The sequence below is a fragment of the Erinaceus europaeus genome, chromosome 11 (genome assembly GCF_950295315.1).
Source record: "Erinaceus europaeus chromosome 11, mEriEur2.1, whole genome shotgun sequence".
Taxonomy (NCBI): domain Eukaryota; kingdom Metazoa; phylum Chordata; class Mammalia; order Eulipotyphla; family Erinaceidae; genus Erinaceus; species Erinaceus europaeus.
This window is the reverse complement of record NC_080172.1, coordinates 680,257-702,514: the sequence shown is the minus strand read 5'-3', so window position 1 is coordinate 702,514 and position 22,258 is coordinate 680,257. Positions and strand designations below refer to the sequence as shown.

Here is a 22,258-nt window from a genome sequence, read left to right as displayed (position 1 = left end):
ATCCAGGTTGGAGTGCCTGGCTCCCGCCTGCACAGGCGAAGCTTCACAGGCTGCAGGTGTCTCTTTCTGTCTTCCACTCCTCTCTCAATCTCTCTCTGTCCTGTCCAATAAATATGGAAAAGCTGGCTGCCGGGGCAGTGGAGTCCTAGTGCCTGCACCGAGCCCCCATGATAACCCTGGAGGAAAAAATTCTCTAGTTCAATTATTTTAACAAAGATTACTCCTAAGGATTTAGATCTGGTGGTCCAGGAGGTGGCGTAGTTGATAAAGCATTGGACTCTCAAGCATGAGGTCTTGAGATCAATCCCCGGCAGCACATGTACCAGAGTGACGTCTGGTTCTTTCTCTCTCTCCTCCTATCTTTCTTACTTCTTCTTCTTCTAGCGTTTGCCCTTCTTCCGTAGCCAGTCAACAGCGTCAGGTTGAGCCTGATGTCAAGTTTCGAGACCTCCTCCGAATCTGGAGAGGTGGCAGTCGTTGACTATGTGGGTCATAGTCTGTCTGGAGCCGCAGGGGCAGTTTGGGTGTCTCTGGCTCCCCAGCGATGGGATGCATTGGATCGACCTTCCCATGGTGCATCCCGTGAGTCCCCATTCATTGGGGAAACTGACGATCCTTCCTAGCCAACTGAATCCACATGGATCCCAGTCACTTTCAAAGCCAGCAACAAGCAGCTCCTGACAGCTTTCAAGCTGTTGGTCCTGCTCTTCGAGTCCTCCAACTTAATGTTGAGGGGCTGTCCTTTGCCAAACGTCTTTCTTACTAATAAATAAATAAAATCTTTAAAAAAAAAAAAAAAAGAATTTAGGTCTGGCATATTGCACCAAAGTAAAAGACTCGAGTGGGTGGGGGAAGAGTTCAGGTCTGAGAAAAGGTTGACAGAGGAACTAGTGGGGGTTGTATTGTTATGTGGAAAGCTGAGAACTGTTATGCATGTACAAACTACTGTATTTACTGTTGACTGTAAAACATTCATCCCCTGGGCAGGGGTAGAGAGCATAATGGTTATGCAAAGAGATTCTCATGCCTGAGGCTCCAAAGTCCCAGGTTCAATCCCCTGCACCACCACAAGCCAGAGCTGAGTAGGGCTCTGGTAAAAAAAAAAAAAAAAAAAATTCATGTCCCAATAAAGGGGGAAAATTTAGATCAAAATCACTGTCTAGCTCTTCCTCAGCAAAGCCCTCAGCTCAGATTCAGCTGAGAAAGAGTCCATCAGAGTCCCTGCTCGTATTGTTCTCCTTAGAAGAGACGCCTATCTAACGGGAAAGGACAGCTTCCGTCCACCACTCTGGTGTCTGTGCTGCTAGGGAATGAACTTGGGGCCTCATGCTTTAGCCACAAACCAAGAGAATCCTAGTTTTAAAGGTAGTAGGAGAAGAAATAAAAGTAGCAGGAAACAACTCGGTGGCAGCAGCCAAAGATAAAGCAAGTCAGAAGTGTCTCCCCTCCAGCTTGCAGGGTGCTGGGTTTATTCCAAGTAGGTCTCAAGATCAAAGGAACAGACTAAAGTCTGAATCTCATCCTGCCAGTCAAAGGACTTGGTGGCCAAGAATGCTAACTCCACCTCTTGAAGATGACTTTCTGATGTGGGTTTTGTTTTTTGTTTTGTGGGGGGATTGTCATGATGACAAACGAACAGGGACGCAGACACGCGGCCCACTGTTCAGCAGCAGCCACAGAACTGCGGGCAAATCAGGGGAAACGAAGGCCGCAGTTCCACTGGGACCCAGAGCTTTTGTGACAAGGAACCTTTATTACTTCACCATCTCTGAGAAGGAAGAGGTTCTGGTGGACACCTGAGGATGTTTCTCTTCTCTGAGAGAGAAGAAAGAGGAAGGGCAGCTATGGGGCGACCACTTACAAGCGGCATACAGGAAATTGAAACCTGTGAACCTGAAAACAATATACAGTCTGCCCATAACCATGATTCTGGGAGAGCCCTGCTGGCTACTGTTTCGGGTGGAAGGCGGCACAGAACTCTCTCTGGTGTGGGCGCAGTGTGGAGTTTTACTCTTATCTTCTCATCCTGTGATTACTATTAAATCACAAGTACGTGACTTCACAACCCCCCAGCCATCAGACCTCCCTTCTGTCCAGTACAATGGGAAATGGCTGCCAGGAGCAGAGGACTCGCAGTGCCAGCACAGTCCCTGTGGTAACCCTGGAGGCAGTAAAAAAAAAAAAAGTTGTCTCAACCTTCTCTGCTAGTACAATTTTTTTTAGGACTATTTATTCCCTTTTCTTGCCCTTATTGTTTTATTGTTGTAGTTGTTATTGATGTCGTTGTTAGGACAGAGAGAAATGGAGAGAGGAGGGGGAGACAGAGAGGGGGAGAGAAAGACAGACACCTGCAGACCTGCTTCACCGCCTGTGAAGCGACTCCCCTGCAGGTGGGGAGCCGGGGCTCAAACCAGGTCGCTGTGCTACCGCCCACTCCCGCTAGTACAATTTTTAAAACAGTATTCTACCAAGGGAATGTTTCTTACTTTTTTTTTTTTTGCTTCCAGGGTTTTTGCTGCGGTTCTGTGCCTGCACTATGAATCCACTGCTCCTGGAGGCTTTTATTCCTTTAGTTGCCCATGTTTTATTGTTGTTATTACTGATGTCATTGTTGTTGGATAGGACAGAGAGAAATCGAGAGGAGGGGAAGACAGAGGAGGAGAGAAAAACAGACACCTGCAGACCTGCTTCACCACTTGTGAAGCAGCCCCTCTGCAGCTGGGGAGCCGGGGTGGGGGGGCTCGAACCGGGACCCGTATACCAGCCCTTGCACTTCGCACCATGTGCGCTCAACCCGCTGCACTACAGCCTGACCCTCGGGAATGTTCTTTTCCATATCCAGCTTATGGTGGAAGTGAAATATTTAATTTCCTATAAATGTGTATCTACATGTCCATTTCATTTAAAGTGTTGTCACTTGAGAAAACAAGATGACACTTCTACTACACACTTTTATTTATCCCAATAATTTTTTACAGAACATCTTTACTTTAAAAAGACTTATTAATGTGAAAGATAGGAGGAAAGAACCAGTTATCACTCTGGTGCATGTGCTGCTGGGGATTGAACACAGGATCCGGTGCTTGAGCGTCCCATGCTTTATCCACTGTGCACGTCCCAGACCAGTCACAAAGAAAAAACTTAAACTACTTTTAAGTAGCCTTGGGTCACATTCACAGAATGTGGCTACTAGTCATTACTTGAGAATAGCACTGAGTGAGAAAATCAAGTGCAACACTCTACCAGGCACTAGGCACATTCCACTCTCACTGAGTAAGTTACACCCATCAGGTAGAGCACAGGGGAGTGAGTTACACCCATCAGGTAGAGCACAGGGGAGTGAGTTACACCCATCAGGTAGAGCACAGGGGAGTGAGTTACACCCATCAGGTAAAAAGCACAGGGGAGTCACACCCATCAGGTAAAGCACAGGGGAGTGAATCACACCTATCAGGTAAAGCACAGGGAAGTCACACACATCAGGTAAAGCACAGGGGAGTGAGTCACATCCATCAGGTAGAGCACAGGGGAGTCACACCTATCAGGTAAAGCACAGGGGAGTGAGTCACACGAATCAGATAAAGCACAGGGGAGTTAGTCACACCCATCAGGCAGAGCACAGGGGAGTTAGTTATACCTATCAGGTAAAGCACAGGGGAGTGAGTCACACCCATCAGATAAAGCACAGGGGAGTTAGTCACACCCATCAGGTAGAGCACAGGGGAGTGAGTCACACCCATCAGATAAAGTACAGGGGAGTGAGTTACACCCATCAGGTAAAGCACAGGGGAGTGAGTCACACCCATCAGGTAGAGCACAGGGGAGTGAGTTACACCCATCAGGTTGAGCACAGGGGAGTGAGTTACACCCATCAGGTAGAGCACAGGGGAGTGAGTTACACCCATCAGGTAGAGCACAGGGGAGTTAGTCACACCCATCAGGTAAAGCACAGGGGAGTGAGTTACACCCATCAGGTAGAGCACAGGGGAGTTAGTCACACCCATCAGGTAGAGCACAGGGGAGTGAGTTACACCCATCAGGTAGAGCACAGGGGAGTTAGTCACACCCATCAGATAGAGCACAGGAGAGTGAGTTACACCCATCAGGTAGAGCACAGGGGAGTTACACCCATCAGGTAAAGCACAGGGGAGTTAGTCACACCCACCAGGTAAAGCACAGGGGAGTTAGTCACATCCATCAGGTAAAGCACAGGAGAGTTAGTTACACCCATCAGGTAGAGCACAGGGGAGTGAGTTACACCCATCAGGTAAAGCACAGGGGAGTTAGTTACAACCATCAGGTAGAGCACAGGGGAGTGAGTTACACCCATCAGGTTGAGCACAGGGGAGTGAGTTACACCCATCAGGTAGAGCACAGGGGAGTGAGTCACACCCATCAGGTAAAGCACAGGGGAGTGAGTTACACCCATAGTAGAGCACAGGGGAGTGAGTTACACCCATCAGGTAGAGCACAGGGGAGTGAGTTACACCCATCAGGTAGAGCACAGGGGAGTGAGTTACACCCATCAGGTAGAGCACAGGGGAGTGAGTCACACCCATCAGGTAGAGCACAGGGGAGTGAGTCACACCCATCAGGTAGAGCACAGGGGAGTGAGTCACACCCATCAGGTAGAGCACAGGGGAGTGAGTCACACCCATCAGGTAAAGCACAGGGGAGTGAGTTACACCCATAGTAGAGCACAGGGGAGTTAGTTACACTCATCAGGCGCCCAGGGAAGCACTGGGGGCATGGCGGGGTTCAAACAGAGATCTTTAGACCATTTGTTACATTGTATTGTCATTTTAAATCTTTAATCAAATTCCATCCAAGATTATCAGCCACATTACATGCCATGATTAGTTTTCTATAAACAACTTTGCTTTCTGTGTACAAATCAGTGTCAATGAAATAAAAAATAGAACTGTATACTAAGCAAAGAACTTTTATTAATCTTTGTCTCAAACTTTATTCCCAGGTTCTTCAGCGTATGTAGCTGCAAAAAATGAGTTGTGTATAAGCAAAAACTGAAAAGAGCTGCAGTGTCCACGGGGCTGGAGCTTAAAAATATTGAGACCTAGATTTTATCGTATCCATGAACAAAACTTTAAAAAGCAGTCAGAGTATAAAACAGCAGCTCCCAGTAACTTCTCAAGTTTATCTTCTTCAGAAGTTGACTTAATTCAGTTTGCTTCATTCTTGGAAGCCTCATCAAAATTCTCCACAAGATCTAGAAGAAGAAAAGGGATTCAGAAGGATAGACAACCTCCAAAGCCTGCATCAGCCAGACCTCGGGACAGGAGTTGCTCTCAGACTAGTCCCACGGCTAAGTCAGGATTTCTCTGAGAACAGAATCTTTGGGCATTTAAAGGGTAAGTTCTGGCTTGGAGTCAATGACTAAAATCAGGGGTTTCCCATCCCACTTCAAAAGCTGAAACAAAGTAACGCAGGGAGCACACGCAGAGTCCACCCACAGGACAGACACCAGGAAGCCCAAAGTGCTGCAACGTATCTGCTGACCGAGAATTGAGGCCTCGCAGAGCAGAGGCGAGAGGTTCGCTGGCCCAGCAGCAGCTGAGGCCGACGGTACATGCATGTGCCTAGGCCCGAGGCTAGACCACACCAGCGATACCTGGCCCAGCTCACAGCCCTGTGCAGCCACACGCCAGAGCTGACAGCACCTGGCTCCTCTCTCCCGTCAAGGTCTATAGAGAGACAACCCCCGCCCCCCGTCTAGCCAGTGGGCTCCTACCTGGGACCTCGTCATCAGTCAAGGTTTCTAGAGAGACACCCCCCCCCCCCCGTCTAGCCAGTGGGCTCCTACCTGGGACCTCGTCATCATCGTCCTCTCCTGTGGCGAGTGGAGCTTTGCCATCCACAGCTGAGAAAGCAGACAAGAGCGTTAGCCACACGCTGTACCCGCAGATTAGAGAGAGCACAGCTGTCAGCCAAGTGCGGTCACAGCACCTGTTCCTGGTGACACCTGGACGTGCTCTTCCACACCAGCAGCACTGACACCCGACGCCCAGAGTGGCCCTCACAGCAGCAGCCACCAGGCCAAATCCCACCAGCTTTCCAATCACGCCCATCCCAGGCAGGCCAGCTCAGAGGCTGTGCAAGAGAAAACCCTGGGGGCAGGTGGTGGCGCACCTGGCTGGGCGCAGGTCACGGCCTGCAAGGACCCGGGTTCAAGCTCCCAGCCCCCACCTGCAGGGGGAAGCTTTACAAGTGATGAAGCAGGGCTGCAGGTGTCTCTGTCTCTTTCCTCGCTCTACCTCCACCTCAATTTGTCTCCATCCAATACATTTTAAAAATTAACCATCACCCTCACAGGATGAGACGTTCAACAAACCTTCACTAACGGGGGAAACGGTCAGACCTCTTGTATCACCGAATGTCAAACGACCTTCCCCTGCAGGAAGGTTCCCAGACCCTACTTTTCAGTGGGGAAGCTGCTGGAAAGCCGCTTCAGTTCTAGAAGCTGAGGCTTTCCTAGATCCTCTCAAAACTCTCAATATGGGAAACGGATGGAAGCCACGGCGAGCGACACCTAGTAGAAACACCAGTTCAATAACGGCCCCAAACCACCGTTCTGTCAGCTGTGTCCACTCGGCCCCAGCATCGAGCCCCGCGCGCCCACAGACTCGTTCACTCGCACAAACTCTTCTATCCGAGTAACGCCGGGAACCGATTCTTAGACCTTACTGGCAGTGCGACCCGCACGAGGATCGCGATGCCTTTTAACGGGTCGCGAGCCCGTCACCCACGTGCCTGGCGTGCCCTTCACTCCCCGGACGCAAAGCGGGAGCAGACCCGGGACCGAGTGAGGAGCCGGAGGAGGTGCTGTCCCTAGAACTCACACTGCTTGGGCAGGGCCTCCGCCAGTCTCCGCAGGCTGGTCAGGCTGTCTGCGCCGAGCTGGTTCAGGATCGAGGGCAGCATCTCCGTCAGCTGCTTGGTCTCGGCGTGGCCTGTGATGGTGAAGGTGTTTGCCGCCAGAGACGCCTGCACTTTGGGGTTGTTAAAGTGGATCACGGTCCCTTGGTTTGTGAACATGTTCACCTACAGAGAAAGGACTGTTAGCGGGGGCGGGGGGGGGGGGGGGAGGGAGACAGAGAGACAGAGACAGACACAGAGAGGCCTGCCGGCCCGAGGCCTCTGAGGGCAAACACAGACTAGCCTGGGCTCTCCCCACAGGGACTCGCCTCTTCGATGCCCGAGATGTTGTTCACCCCGAGCTTCTTTAAGGAGAACTGGAGCTTCTTGTCGTCCGCCGTGGCTGTTCTGTGAACCACCTTCTTCTTCCTGCGAGCAGTTCCCTGAAGCGGGAAAGCGAACACGTGGCAGCGTGACAGACCCGCGAACAGACAGACACCCAGGCCTCCATCCATCTCAGTCAGCCGCAGCCGCAGGCTCAGGGCGCTGCTCCTCCCTTGGGTGCGGGCTCACCCCTGCCCGTGGGCTCACCCCTGCCCGTGGCTGTGGGCTCTCCCTGCCCGTGGGCTCACCCCTGCCCGTGGCTGTGGGCTCACCCCTGCCCGTGGGCTCACCCCTGCCCGTGGCTGTGGGCTCTCCCTGCCCGTGGGCTCTCCCTGCCCGTGGGCTCACCCCTGCCCGTGGCTGTGGGCTCTCCCTGCCCGTGGCCTCTCCCTGCCCGTGGGCTCACCCCTGCCCGGCGCCCATCCCTCCAGCAGCGGTTCGGGACGACCCTGCAGGCAGCTACTGGGGCCCCAGCTCCATCACTCAGCTGACAGACAGACCCGGGCAGGAAGCCCCGCACACAGACACGTGCCAGACACCCAGCACGGCGGCGCAAGGACGCGGGTTCAGGGACGTCAGGCCAGGGAGGTGCCGGGAGCCCGGCGGGCAGCGCTGCAGCCACTTCGCCTCTGGGCCGCGCCCCGGACCCCGGGGCCCCGCGGACACTCACCTTGCCCCCGATGCGCACCTGCGCCTGCAGCTTGGCGAGCTTCTCCTGGTTCATGGTCTCCTTCATCTGCGGGACACGGGCCTCAGCCGGCCGCCACGACCCCCAGATCGCCCCCGAGCCCCGACCCCCAACCCCCAGATCGCCCCCGATCCCCCAGATAGCCTCCGACCCCCCGATCGCCCCCGACCTCCGAACCCCGATCGCCCCCGACCTCCGAACCCCGATCGCCCCCGACCTCCGAACCCCCAACCCCCATATCACCTCCGACCCCCGATCGCCCCCGACCTCCGACCCCCGATCGCCCCCCCACCTCCGACCCACCAGATCGCCCCCGACCCCCAACCCCCAGATCGCCCCCGATCCCCCAGATAGCCTCCGACCCCCCGATCGCCCCCGCAGCCCGAGATCGGGGCTCCCCGCCCAGCCCGGCGCCCCCGGCCGGCCTCTCCGCAGACCTCGCGCTGCGAGACGAGGCTCGCGTCCCCGACCCCCCGCCCCCGCCCCCGGCCCCGGCCCCGGCCCCGGCCCCGGCCCCGTACCTCGCTGCGCTGAGAGCGGGGCCGCGCGGGCTGGGGACGGCGCTGGCGGGTCTCGGGCCGACCGGGGCGGCGAGGCGCACACACGCGGGACGCAAGATGGCAGCTAGAGGAAGGCCGGAAGTGACGTCGCCCACTTCCCGCGGGAGCCCGGAAGCGCCTGTCATCGCGAGACTTGCGTCTCCCGGAGCCGGCGGCGGCGGCGGGCGGCTCCTCCCGGCGGAGTCTGGGGCGTCGGGGAGCGGCTGTGCCGGTGCGCGGAGACCCGGGTTCGAGCCCCCGACCCCCACCTGCAGGGGCGCGCGGTCCGACGGCGGGGCGGGGGTCTCTGTCTGTCCGTCTCTGTCCGGGCTGCCCTGCGCCTCCTGGGGGCCGGGGGTCGGGCCGGGGGTCGGGCCGGGGGTCGGGGGTCGGGGCCGGGGGTCGGGCCGGGGGTCGAGACTGGGGGTCGGGTCGGGGTTGGGGGTCGGCCGGGACTGGGGGGGCTGGGGGCCGGGGCCGGGGACCGGGGCCGGGGGTCGGGGCCCGGGGGCCGGGGGTCGGGGGCCGGGACTGGGGGTCGGGGGCCGGGGGTCGGGCCGGTCCCGGTTCGCTGCGGGGTAGCAGGCAGAGTCGAGAGGGAGGGAAGGAGTGAGACCGAGGCGCCCGCAGCGCTGCGCAGCCCTCACCCGCTTTCCCTGCAGCCGGGGCCTGAACCCGCGGCCTTGCGCCGTGTGAGTGTGTGAGTGTGTGAGTGTGTGTGTGAGTGTGTGTGTGTGTGTGTGTGTGTGTGTGAGTGTGTGTGAGTGTGTGTGAGTGTGTGTGTGTGAGTGTGTGTGAGTGTGTGTGTGTGTGAGTGTGTGTGTGAGTGTGTGTGAGTGTGTGTGTGTGAGTGTGTGAGTGTGTGTGTGAGTGTGTGTGTGTGAGTGTGTGTGAGTGTGTGTGTGTGAGTGTGTGTGTGAGTGTGTGTGAGTGTGTGTGTGTGAGTGTGTGAGTGTGTGTGTGAGTGTGTGTGTGTGAGTGTGTGTGAGTGTGTGTGTGTGAGTGTGTGAGTGTGTGTGTGAGTGTGTGTGTGTGAGTGTGTGAGTGTGTGTGTGAGTGTGTGTGAGTGTGTGTGTGTGTGTGTGAGTGTGTGTGAGTGTGTGTGTGTGTGTGAGTGTGTGTGTGAGTGTGTGTGAGTGTGTGTGTGAGTGTGTGTGAGTGTGTGTGTGTGTGTGTGTGAGTGTGTGTGAGTGTGTGTGTGTGAGTGTGTGAGTGTGTGTGTGTGAGTGTGTGTGAGTGTGTGTGTGTGTGTGTGTGAGTGAGTGTGTGAGTGTGTGTGTGTGTGTGAGTGTGTGTGAGTGTGTGTGTGAGTGTGTGTGTGAGTGTGTGTGTGTGTGTGAGTGTGTGTGTGTGAGTGTGTGAGTGTGTGTGTGTGAGTGTGTGTGAGTGTGTGTGTGTGTGTGTGTGAGTGTGTGTGAGTGTGTGTGTGTGTGAGTGTGTGTGAGTGTGTGTGTGTGTGAGTGTGTGAGTGTGTGTGTGAGTGTGTGTGTGTGTGAGTGTGTGTGTGAGTGTGTGTGAGTGTGTGTGTGTGAGTGTGTGTGAGTGTGTGTGTGTGTGTGTGAGTGTGTGTGAGTGTGTGTGTGTGTGAGTGTGTGTGTGTGAGTGTGTGTGTGTGAGTGTGTGTGTGAGTGTGTGTGTGTGAGTAGTAAACCAGGCGCACCACCTGGCCCCTCCTTGTCTCCCTCCCTCCTCTCTCAGTTTCTCTCTGTCCTGTCAAATAAAAATAGAAGACATAAATAATAAAGACTACCAGGGGCAGTGAATCTGTAGTGCTGGCACTGGGCAAAAAAAAAGAAAAAGAACTAGTAGAGAAAGGGTTTTTAGAAACCGTATTTCCATCCTTCCAAATCTCACTTAATGTACCTAAGTGACAGAAGATGTCAGCCATTAGAACCCTAATTTGAAATGTGTCTGGGGGAATGCACCTTTATTTAAACTGTTCAAACTTTACAATATAATAAACAGAGAACCTGAAAAAGTTCACCGCCGCTGAGTGCCAGTCTCAGTTCTCACATTCAGATGGTTGAAGGACTGGTGGCTTGCTTGTGTGACAGACAGCTGTTGGAGGGGCTGTCTTTGTAGAAGATGCAGGAGCGGGGAGGAAGGAGGAAGGCTGTGCGGACGGAAGGTGACAGTGTGGCCAGTAACAGCCGGTGTCTCCAGCCTTTACTTCACAAGTGGTTCCCGCTGCCGCCCTCCCTCCTGCCTGGGGGAACTGGTGCGATGGGCACCGGCTCTGCGGAGCCGGAGAGCAGGAGGGAGCTGAGTTACTGGCCAGCGCGCGAAGCCTCGGCCCAGGTAGTTGCTCCGTGGCCTACGTTCATATTTTTGCTTTAGTATGTAATCCGGGCCTAGAAAATAGCACCTTCAATTTCTTGTAGTTTTATGAAGTTATAACTGTTCGTATAGTTTATAGTTTATATCTTTTATGTGAGTAAGAAAGGAGAGAGAGAGAGAGAGGGAGAGGCCAGAGCTGGGCCCTGGCTTATTGTGGTGTGGGAGACTGAACCTCGACTTTGGAGCCCCAGGCATGAAGTCTGCTTGCAGAACCATGATGCCGTCGCCCCCGCCTAGAATTCAAAATATATACATGCCATGCTCCTTCCTTCCCTTTAGAATCAAGATAGGTACATGCCGTGCTCCTTCCTTCCCTTTAGAATCAAGATAGGTACATGCCGTGCTCCTTCCTTCCCTTTAGAATCAAGATAGGTACATGCCGTGCTCCTTCCTTCCCTTTAGCACACAGACACTTTAAGCTCGGCTGTGCTGAGCATGCGGAGGGCAGTGGTCGTGCATGATAAGTCGCGACCGTGATCTGTGTGTGGTGTCACGGCTGATTTCACGTTTCCTTCTCCATTGTTGATCTGGGCTCTGAGTAGGTGTGCTTACAAGAACAGCCATTATAAATAGCATTTTCACGAGATAAACTCTCACAAAAAAGTGGGTTAGTCCAGCTTCCACTTTCATCTTAGATAAATAGACTAACTTCTTATTTTTTGTGCATACACAGTCTCTTTTGAAATCATTTCTCAAGTGCTTAAAATTGAGCTATTTAAAAAGTATTGGGGGAGTCGGGTGGTAGTGCAGCGAGTTAAGTGCGGGTGGCGCAAAGCGTAAGGACCGGCATAAGGATCCCGGTTCGAGCCCCCAGCTCCCCACACAGGCGGTGAAGCAGGTCTGCAGGTGTCTGTCTTTCTCTCCCCCTCTCTGTCTTCCCCTCCTCTCTCCATTTCTCTTTGTCCTATCCAACAATGACGACATCAATAACAACAATAATAATCACAACAATAAAGGCCAACAAAAGGGAATAAATAAATATTTTTTAAAAATAAGTGGGGGCCGGGTGGTGGCGCACCTGGTTGAGCGCACATGTTACAATGTGCAAGGACCCAGGTTCCAGCCCCCGGTCCCCACCTGCAGGGGGAAAGCTCTGCAAGTGGTGAAGCAGGGCTACAGGTTTCTCTCTGTCTGTCTCTCTCCCTCTCTTGATTTCTGGCTGTCTCTATCCAATAAATAAAGATTTAAAAAATTATTAAGCAGGGCCAGGAGAGAGCCCACCAACTCAAGCATGTGCCTTGGGTCTGAGTCCCAGCACCACACAGGAGCTCTGGGGATAGTGGGCCAGCGTAATGTAACTTTCTCTCTCTGTGTCTCAGCAAGAGGCAAGATAGAAAGCGGGTCTGGGTGCGTCCTTAGCAGTGTCCGCATGGCCAGAGCCCCGGGCGTATCATCAGCCGGACACCCCATCAAGCACTGGAAACCAAGCTGACCTTGCAGAACCGGAGTAGACGAAACAGCTGTGAAGATGCTGTGCTCATGCTGGAGCTTTTGGACAGTTGCTTGAAGACAAGTGGCAGGAAATGGGACTGTGGAGACAAGCAGTTATGAGGGGCCTGGAGCAGAAACAAGGACTCTGTATTCACTGCAGTGTGTGTGTGTCTGTGTGTGAGTGTGAGTGTGTGTGTCTGTCTCTGTGTGTGTGAGTGTGTGTGTGTGAGTGTGTGTGTCTGTCTCTGTGTGTGTGTCTGTGTGTGTGTGTGTCTGTGAGTGTGTGAGAGTGAGTGTGTGTGTCTGTGAGTGTGAGTGTGTGAGAGTGAGTGTGTGTGAGTGAGTGTGAGTGTGTGTGTGTGTGTGAGAGTGAGTGTGTGTGAGTGAGTGTGAGTGTGTGTGTGTGTGTGTGAGTGAGTGTGTGTGAGTGAGTGTGAGTGTGTGTGTGGAGGGGCCTGAGGAGTGCTGAACAAGAGACTACTGAATCTGCAGAGTGGTGAAAGATAAGAGCCAGATGAAGTGGTGAAGCCAGTGACGGTGAGGTGGGTGGACGGCTTCAGAGTTCAGTGTTTTCTTCTCGAAAGGACTGGCCTGTTGGTGAGGTCAGTGGCGACGCTGAAGTGGTGTGCATGGCTTCAAGAGCGCCCAGCTCCCTTCAGCTACTGTTGTGACCCCAACAGGAGTTTGGGACTGTTAGTATGAGTGAGGACATCCGCTGGAGAAGGAGACAGAGGGGAATGCATAAAAGGAGGAGGGGGAGCAGCTCGCCCCTTTTTGCCGGATCACCTTGGTTTTGGATATCGGACCTGTCCTCACACATGGTGGTCTTGGGTGACTCGATTGTAGACTTGGACTTTGCCTGTTCTCTTAACTAGAATCATTTCTTCATGATTATTGTGCTTTCTAAATAAATCCCTTATTGGTTTAATCTTATATGGGCCCATGAGATTATGCCATGAGCCACAGCTGCAGAAGTGAGTAAAGTAACTAGTTGAGTCACCTAGAGAAGTACAGTTCTCCACATTATTAGAAATGCAGCCTCCTAAATTTGTAAGAAAATAAATTTGGAAGAAAGCAAAAATTGTAGCTGCACTATGGTGATATGTACCAGAAATATGTCATCAAAAAGGCACACAGTGGCCCGGGAGGGGGTACAGTGGATAAAACGCTGGGCTCTCAAGCACGAGGTCCCGAGTTCAATCCCCGCAGCACATGGACCAGAGTGACGTCTGCTTCTTTCTCTCCCTTCTCCTGTCCTCTTAATAAATAAAATAGGGCGCAGGCGGGGGCGCAGCGGGTAAGCGCAGGTGGCGCAAAGCACAAGGACCAGTGTAAGGATCCCGGTTCAAGCCCCCGGCTCCCCACCTGCAGGGGAGTCGCTTCACAGGCGGTGAAGCAGGTCTGCAGGTGTCTGTCTTTCTCTCCCCCTCTCTGTCTTCCCCTCCTCTCTCCATTTCTCTTGGTCCTATCCAACAACAACGACATCAATAACAACAACAAGAAAACAAGGGCAACAAAAGGGAATAAATAAAATTTTAAATAAATAAAAAATAAAATACCTTTCCATGAGAAACACTTTTTTCCCCTCATCACTTTACTTTTTCAGGTAGAGGAAGAGAGGAAGGTAGCACAGCTCTGACACCCCCCCCCCCGCCGTGAGTGACACCTGCTCAGACCTCCGTCACACACATGCCAAGCAGAGAAAAGGTAGCACTGACCCTCCCGTGAGTGACACCTGCTCAGACCTCTGTCACACACGTGCCAAGCAGAGAAAAGGTAGCACTGACCCCCCCATGAGTGACACCTGCTCAGACCTCTGTCACACACGTGCCAAGCAGATAAAAGGTAGCACTGCCCCCCCCCCCCCGTGAGTGATGCCTGCTCAGACCTCCGCCAAGTAGAGAAAAGGTAGCACTGACCCCCCCATGAGTGACACCTGCTCAGACCTCTGTCACACACGTGCCAAGCAGATAAAAGGTAGCTGGTCTGGGATGTGGTGCAGTGGATAAAGCATTGGTCTCTCAAGCAGATAAAAGGTAGCACTGACCCCCCCCCCCCATGTAGTGACACCTGCTCAGACCTCCGTCACACACGTGCCAAGCAGATGCACTGTCCAGGAGAGCTGTCTTGCCAGCCCACACGAAGGAAGGAAACACTTGATCCTACTCACCTCTCTCCAACTTTGGGTTCACCACTGTTAGTGCGTCACTTGCGCCCCCCCCCCACAGAGATCGGGCCAGGTGTGACCCCAGCTGCTCTGAAAGGAAGGACCTACTTGCTGTAGAATGTGGACACCCAGCCTGAGCAGTCACCTGGTGGCCCGCTGAACATGACCTCAGCAGTAAGGTGTTCTTTGTCACACTCTCAGAAGCTGGGGAGATGGAGGCACCCGGACTTAGTCACTCGTCAGGCCAGATAGAGCCCACCACACATGCAGAGTCTCTCTGTGTGTGCTTTATATGTGTGTGTGTGTGTGCTTTATATGTGTGTGCTTTATATATGTGTGTGTGCTTTATATGTGTGTGCTTTATATGTGTGTGTGCTTTATATGTGTGTGCTTTATATGTGTGTGTGCTTTATATGTGTGTGTGCTTTATATATGTGTGTGTTTTATATATGTGTGTGTGCTTTATATGTGTGTGTGCTTTATATATGTGTGTGCTTTATATATGTGTGTGCTTTATATATGTGTGTGTTTTATATATGTGTGTGTGCTTTATATGTGTGTGTGCTTTATATATGTGTGTGCTTTATATATGTGTGTGTGCTTTATATGTGTGTGCTTTATATATGTGTGTGTGCTTTATATATGTGTGTGTGCTTTATATATGTGTGTGCTTCATATATGTGTGTGTACTTTATATATGTGTGTGTGCTTTATATGTGTGTGCTTTATATGTGTGTGTGCTTTATGTGTGTGCTTTATATGTGTGTGTGCTTTATATATGTGTGTGCTTTATATATGTGTGTGTTTTATATATGTGTGTGTGCTTTATATGTGTGTGCTTTATATATGTGTGTGTGCTTTATATATGTGTGTGTGCTTTATATATGTGTGTGTGCTTCATATATGTGTGTGTACTTTATATATGTGTGTGTGCTTTATATGTGTGTGTGCTTTATATATGTGTGTGTGCTTTATATATGTGTGTGCTTTATATATGTGTGTGTGCTTTATATATGTGTGTGCTTCATATATGTGTGTGTGCTTCATATATGTGTGTGTACTTTATATATGTGTGTGTGCTTTATATATGTGTGTGCTTTATATATGCGTGTGCTTTATATATGTGTGTGCTTTATATATGTGTGTGCTTCGTATATGTGTGTGTACTTTATATATGTGTGTGTGCTTTATATGTGTGTGTGCTTTATATATGTGTGTGTGCTTTATATATGTGTGTGTGCTTTATATATGTGTTTGTGCTTTATATATGTGTGTGTGCTTTATATATGTGTGTGCTTTATATGTGTGTGCGCTTTATATATGTGTGTGTGCTTTATATGTGTGTGTGTGCTTTATATGTGTGTGTGTGCGCCTGTGCTTTCTCTCTACCCACTCTACAGTTACGAGCAAAAACACAGTCTAGTTAGGCTTTCGGTGAAAGTGAACATCAAAGCCGTTAACTGCTTACTTCTTAGTTGTGATCGTTGAGTACTGGGAACATATCCACTTACATAATATATTGAAATTTGCATGCATAGGAGCAATTCTAGGAATACATGATGCTAGCAATGCAATCAGTGTAAAAGCTATTCAACTCTTATTTTAAAGAATGAATTTATTAGTACAGGATAGAACTAGAGAGAGAGAGAGAGAGAACCAGAGCATCACTCTGGCACACGAGATGCTGGGCATCAAACTCAGGACCTCATGTTTCCAAGTCCGGCGCCCACTCACTGGACTCTCTCCTGGCCCCCAAACAACTGAACGTTCAAACTCCAAGAGCTAGCTTTCTGCTGGCCTAATAAAAATAGTGCCGAGGTGGGCAGACACTAGAAGGCTCGACAAGAGAAAGTAAGGCGCAAGGCCCGGATTTCTCTGGGTGGACTTGAGCGGCGGGACACCACTGCGGGGCTGCCTTATCCGCCTGCTGAAACCAACTCGTTTGAAGGCACTGCCATTCCCACTGAGAGAGAGAGACAGAGAGAGAGAGAGAACCAGAGCATCACTATGGCACATGCAGTGCCAGCCAGCAACCGACCTCAGGCTCGGGAGTCCGACGCCTTAGGCCCTGTGGCCGCCCCGTCCTCTCCCAGGGAACCGGGGTGCCCTCAGGGAACCTGAAGACTTGCTCTCCACCCTCCTTTTCTCCCCGGAGTTGAACTCGGCTTTCCAGTAAAAGTGACTTTTGTCAGTTCTTGTTTTTCTGTTCTGAACAAATTTCATCTCTCGAGACAGTTCCTTAAATATTTGAAAGCAGAAAGTCTGTTCTCTCCAGACTAAACCATTCCTCTTAGCTTTTCCCTTCGGGCCTAAACTTAACCACAGGTCTCTCTGGCCAGCACTCCGCTGACTCAGTCCCCCACTGTCGCAGACATTCTTCAGGCTGACGGTGGTCCCTGCCTGATCACACTGGCTGCCCTTCCCAAAGTCTAGTGTCCTGAGTCCGCAGTGCGTTTTGTGTTCTTGCTGCTGTATTTCATCCCCATCTTGAGACATTTGAGGAACCTGACCAATTATCAACTCACTATTTATGCTCGACTTTTGTAAATCCATTTGCATAAAATTTAGTGAGAACAGAAACAAGCGAGTCAGTATGAGGAGGAACAAGAAAGCTCCCCGTCCATAAAGCTGGGCCTGGCGTCAGGACTGAGCACGTCAAGGTAGAGCTGAGTTTCCTGTTGTTGGTATTTCATCTACTTCTTTCGTTTATTGGATAGAGACAGAGAAACATCAACATGGGCACAGGGGAGACAGCATAATGGTCATGCAAAAAGCCTCATGCCTGAGGCTCCAAAGTCCCACGTTCAGTCCCCACATCACCATAAACCAGAGTTGTGCAGGGCTCTGGCTGTGAAATGAAAGAAGGAAGGAATGAAGGAAGGAAGGAAAAGAAAAGGAAAGAGAGAAAGAAAGATGGAGGGTGGAGACAGACAGACACCGCAGCGCTGTCTTATCCCTGGCGAAGCCCCCCCCGCCCCCCCCCGCCCCCCCCCCCACTGGGGCGACTGACTGACCATTGGCCCCCAGCCCCAGGCTTCCTGCACTCCAGCTTCTGGGAGATGCTGCATCTCCAAGGGTCGTTTCAGGAGTTACCACATACTGACCTTTTCAAACATTATTATTTATTTATTATCGAGTATAAACAGAGAAAGGGAGTCAGGCAGTAGCACAGCGGGTTAAACGCACATGGCACAAAGCGCAAGGACCGGCGTAAGGATCCTGGTTCGAGCCCCCAGCTCCCCACCTGCAGGGGAGTCGCTTCACAGGCGGTGAAGCAGGTCTGCGGGTGTCTGTCTTTCTCTCCCCCCCTCTGTCTTCCCCTCCTCTCTCCATTTCTTTCTGTCCTAGCTAACAACGACAACAACAATAAAAAAAACAAAAAATAAAGGCAACAAAAGGGAATAAATAAATAAAAAGAAAAAAAGATATTTAAAAAAAGAAAGTTAAAAAAAACAGAAATTGAGAGGGAAGGGGAGATAAGAGAGGGAGACAGAGACACACCTGCAGCCCTGCTTCATCACTTGTGAAGTTTCCCCCTGTAGGTGGGGACGGGGGCTTGAACCCAAGTCCTTGCACACTGTAATGTGTGTGCTTAACCAGGTGCGCCACCACCAGGCCCCTGTACTGACCTTTTCAACATAAAATGAGCTCAGCAGAGGAGATTCATTCACAGGTGCCAGCATGGTGAGAGACAGGAGGCACCACCAGGAAATGGGGGGTGGCAGATGTGGCTCGGAAAGGTGGAGGCACCCGGGGCTGGGTGTTAAAAGCCAGAGCTGTGAGTGAGGCTTGCTCTCTGCCTAGGTCACCCTGTGGGTAAGAGCTCACGCTCTCTCTCTCTCTCTTATTTTTTTTTATTCTCTTTATTTGCTTATTGGATAGAGACAGCTGGAAATTGAGAGGACGGGGGAAACAGGGAGAGAGACAGGCCCCCGCAGCCCTGCTGCTCCACTCGTGAAGCTTTCCCCTGCAGGTGGGGGTCGGGGGTTCCAACCTGGGCCCTTGTGCACTAACGTGCGCTCAGCCAGGGGCACCACCCTCCCCCCCCCGTCTTTCTCTCTCTGCCTGCGTGGACCTCCCGTCAAGATGTGAGTAGGGGTTCTCCCTTTCTCTCTGCCTTATTCTCTTTCTCGTCCTAACTTGTGAGTGTCCTCAGTTTCCCTGAATAAAGTTTAAAATTTCTGAAAATCATACTCCCCTCTCAATTCTCATTATCTCAGTTTGTTGAGATAATGCATGACGGACTGTGTGTGTGTGTGTGTATGTGTGTGAGACGAATTTTTAAAATGTTGGGGAAATGAATGCCAGTCCACCTTTCCCCAATACAAGTACACCGTATAATCATTATTGCAGTAACAGAATCTTGAAAAATGCAAAACTTGCATCCTTCAAAGCATATACCATACGAAGGCATCTTCAAGTGCATTGTTACCTTGCATCCTTCAAAGCATATACCATACGAAGGCATCTTCAAGTGCATTGTTACCTTGCATCCTTCAAAGCATATACCATACGAAGGCATCTTCAAGTGCATTGTTACCGTCGCCATCTTTTCACCAGAGCACTGTTCAGCCCTGGCTTAAGTGGCGCAGGGGATTTGTTGGAACCTCGGGCGTAGAAGCGATTTTGCATAACCATTATGTTACCTCCCCTGCCCACTCCAGGAAAGCATTCTGTCATCTGGATCATGTTGACACATGGCTGATACGCAGTGGGGAACCTTAGCTGGTGCCACGACCCAGAACAACCAGCTCTCAGTGGACCTCGGGATTGTGGAGGGTCGGCACCCAGACCCGGCTGATGGAGGGAGGCTGCTAGGTATGCCGCCGGACTCAGGAGGGGCGTCGACAGGCAGACACACCGACACCCACAGGAACAGGTCGATGCTGTGTTTAGGTTCTTCTTCTTCTAGCGTTTGCCCTTCTTCCGTAGCCAGTCAACAGCCATTCCTCGTGGGAAACGTGCTAACTATACGCCTTGTCTTGTTGCTGAATGTGAGCAACTACTGAAGCAGTATGATGAGTCGGGCGACCCAGATGTGGCCGACCATCTCATTGCCTCCCTGGATGCAGCACGCCAAGCCCGCTGGCAACAACTCACGGAAAGTCTGAACTTCACCCACTCAAGTAGGAAGGCCTGGAAGCTTCTTCATAGTCTGGGTGCCGGTAGCCAACCCTCTCCCGTCCCCCATCCTCCCGTATCTCCAAGTGGCCAGTCACCTAACTCAAGTTGGACGTGTGTTTAGGTAAAACGCAGGGACATCTGTCAAACAGTAAGACCTTCAAGGTGTGGGAGACATCCAGCACACGCTAAGCCTTGATGGCAGTAGTCGGTCAGGTGCAGTTCTCTGAGGCCTCGGGAAATGTCTCTCTCGAGCACAAGTCCAAGGCCCTTCAGGGAAGGAGCCAGAGGCGAGTCACAGGGCTGCATTTTGTCTCGGCTCAAAGCATTCTAACTCTGACACTTCATCTTCTGCCTTAAGGGGGAAGAGCCTGGAGCCTTCCTTCCTGGGCACCTGTTAACAATCACCCAGACATGCTGGGTAAACATGGAGGCCTTGGGTGGAGTCAACAGGATCGATCTCTCTCTCTCTCTCTCTTTCTCTCTCTTACCACAGCACTGCTCAGCTCTGGTTTATGGTGGTGCAGGGAACTGAGCCTGGGAGTTTGAAGCCTCAGGCATGAGAGTTTCTTTGTAAAACCATTATGACTTTTTTAAAAAAAATTTTTATTTATAAAATGGAAACACTGACAAAAACCATAGGATAAGAGGGGTACAATTGGCAGGGGAGACAGCATAATGGTTATGCAAACAGACTCTCATGCCTGAGCCTCTGTAGTCTCAGGTTCAATCCCCCACACCACCATAAGCCAGAGCTGAGGAGTGCTCTGGTGTTTCTCTCTGTGTCTTTCTCTGCATCTCTCTCAAAAATAAAATAAATAAATATTTTTTAAAAAGAGGGGTACAGTTCTCACCAGCAGAACTCTGTATCCCATCCCCTCCCCTGATAGCTTTCCTGTTCTTTATCCCTCTGGGAGTATGGACCCAGGGTCATTGTGGGATGCAGAATGTGGAAGGTCTGGCTTCTGTAATTGCTTCCCCGCTGAACATGGGTGCTGACAGGTGGATCCATACTCCCAGTCTGCCTCTCTCTTTCCCTAGTGGGGCAGGGCTCTGGGGAAGCGGGGCTCCAGGACACATTGGTGGGGTCATCTGCCCAGGGAACCATTATGACTTTCTACGTACAACAATTATCAATAAATCTGGGATCAGAAAACTTTCTCTTGTCAATTGGTCCAACCTCTGTGGACACCAGTCTGGAGAACTCTCAAAAGGCTAGAAATGGACCTACCCTATGACCCTGCAATTCCTCTCCTGGGGATAGATCCTAAGGAACCCAACACACCCATCCAAAAAGATCTGTGTACACATATGTTCTTGGCAGCACAATTTGTCATAGCCAAAACCTGGAAGCAACCCAGGTGTCCAACAACAGATGAGTGGCTGAGCAAGCTGTGGTCTAGATACACAATGGAATACTACTCAGCTGTTAAAAATGGTGACTTCACCATTTTCAGCCGATCTTGGATGGACCTTGAAAAAATCATGTTGAGTGAAATAAGTCAGAAACAGAAGGATGAATATGGAATGATCTCACTCTCAGGCTGAAGTTGAAAAACAAGATCAGAAAAGAAAACACAAGTAGAACCTGAACTGGAATTGGCGTGTCGCACCAAAGTAAAAGACTCTGGGGTGGGTGGGTGGGGAGAATACAGGTCCATGAAGGATGACAGAGGACCTAGTGGCGGTTGTATTGTTATATGGGAAACTGGGGAATGTTATGCATGTACAAACTATTGTATTTACTGTTGAATGTAAAACATTAATTCCCCAATAAAGAAATAATTTAAAAAAAAAAGTGCAAGCTTCTTGGACACTGAGACTTGCTGTAATGAAGGGAGTAGAGTGTTTGACATGAATCGTGTGGACACGTGGCCCATTCCTTTTCTCAGTGAAGTGGACCTGTGGACCTGGCACACGAGAGTTGATTCCTGCTCTCTGGAGGCTGAATTAGTGATCGGCCTGTTTAGGAATGTCGTAAACTGTGCCCAGGGGACCTGTTTCCCACGGGTGTGTTCATGTCGCCCAGCCGGACGGCATGTGGAGAATGTTTACGTTCAACCTGCGCAGAAGCTCCAGCTTGGCTCACTTACTCGTGCCTGAGCGGTGTGGAGAGACAGATCGGCCCCCGTTACTGGCGGAGCCCTGCAGTTGGCTTCCAGGCTTAGTCTGCCCGAGCTTCACCCTCCCCTGGGCCCTGCCTCCCTGGGGGTCCTTAGCCACCCTCCGCCTCCTGTCCCAGAGTCCACGATGGGATCTCCGCCTACTTGCTTGACTTGGGACCCCACTTCTTTTGTATCTCTCCCGTGGCCCAGATGCCAAGGGCGCCTGTCTTCCCAGCCCCTGCAGCTGGCTGGGGTGAGTCTGGAGGCCGAGGTGGGCAGGGGTGCTCCCCACAGCTGCCCTCAGCAGCCCCTCACCCCCATATTTATCTCAGCGGCGTGAGGCCCTCCCCACCTCAGCTCCCAGCTCCCCTCTCCTGCTGTGCACTCTGGCAGTGCAGTTCCTAGGTGAGCAGAAACTGCAGGTACGTTTTCCGCCCCACATGCTCCCAGAGAGAGGCCTGGGTGTGAGAAGCTCCCCACAGCACACGGGAGCCGGGAGTTTGGACCCAAGTTCTCACGCACAGTGATGTGTAACGCTACCTGGTGTGCTGCTGCTTATCTCCTTTTAAATACTTACTCTTTTAGATTTCTGTTTACCAGGTGGTCCAGGAGG

General features: G+C 51.6%; 1 protein-coding gene across 2 annotated transcripts; it reads right to left on the bottom strand.

Moving 5' to 3' along the window:
• Positions 1-4,780: 4,780 nt before the first annotated feature.
• BTF3 (basic transcription factor 3) lies at positions 4,781-8,616 on the bottom strand. Of its 2 annotated transcripts, XM_060201030.1 has the most exons (6): positions 8,467-8,616; positions 7,928-7,993; positions 7,203-7,316; positions 6,858-7,059; positions 5,822-5,878; positions 4,781-5,227 (listed from the first exon to the last, which is right to left on the bottom strand). In XM_060201030.1, exons 2-6 carry the CDS (start codon positions 7,991-7,993, stop codon positions 5,181-5,183), a joined length of 486 nt encoding a protein of 161 aa, XP_060057013.1. In that variant the 5' UTR covers positions 8,467-8,616; the 3' UTR covers positions 4,781-5,180. The 2 variants fall into 2 exon arrangements, with proteins under 2 accessions (XP_060057013.1, XP_060057015.1); XM_060201032.1 differs by lacking the exon at positions 7,928-7,993 and having other exon boundaries at positions 8,467-8,490.
• Between the last annotated feature and the right edge of the window lie 13,642 nt (positions 8,617-22,258).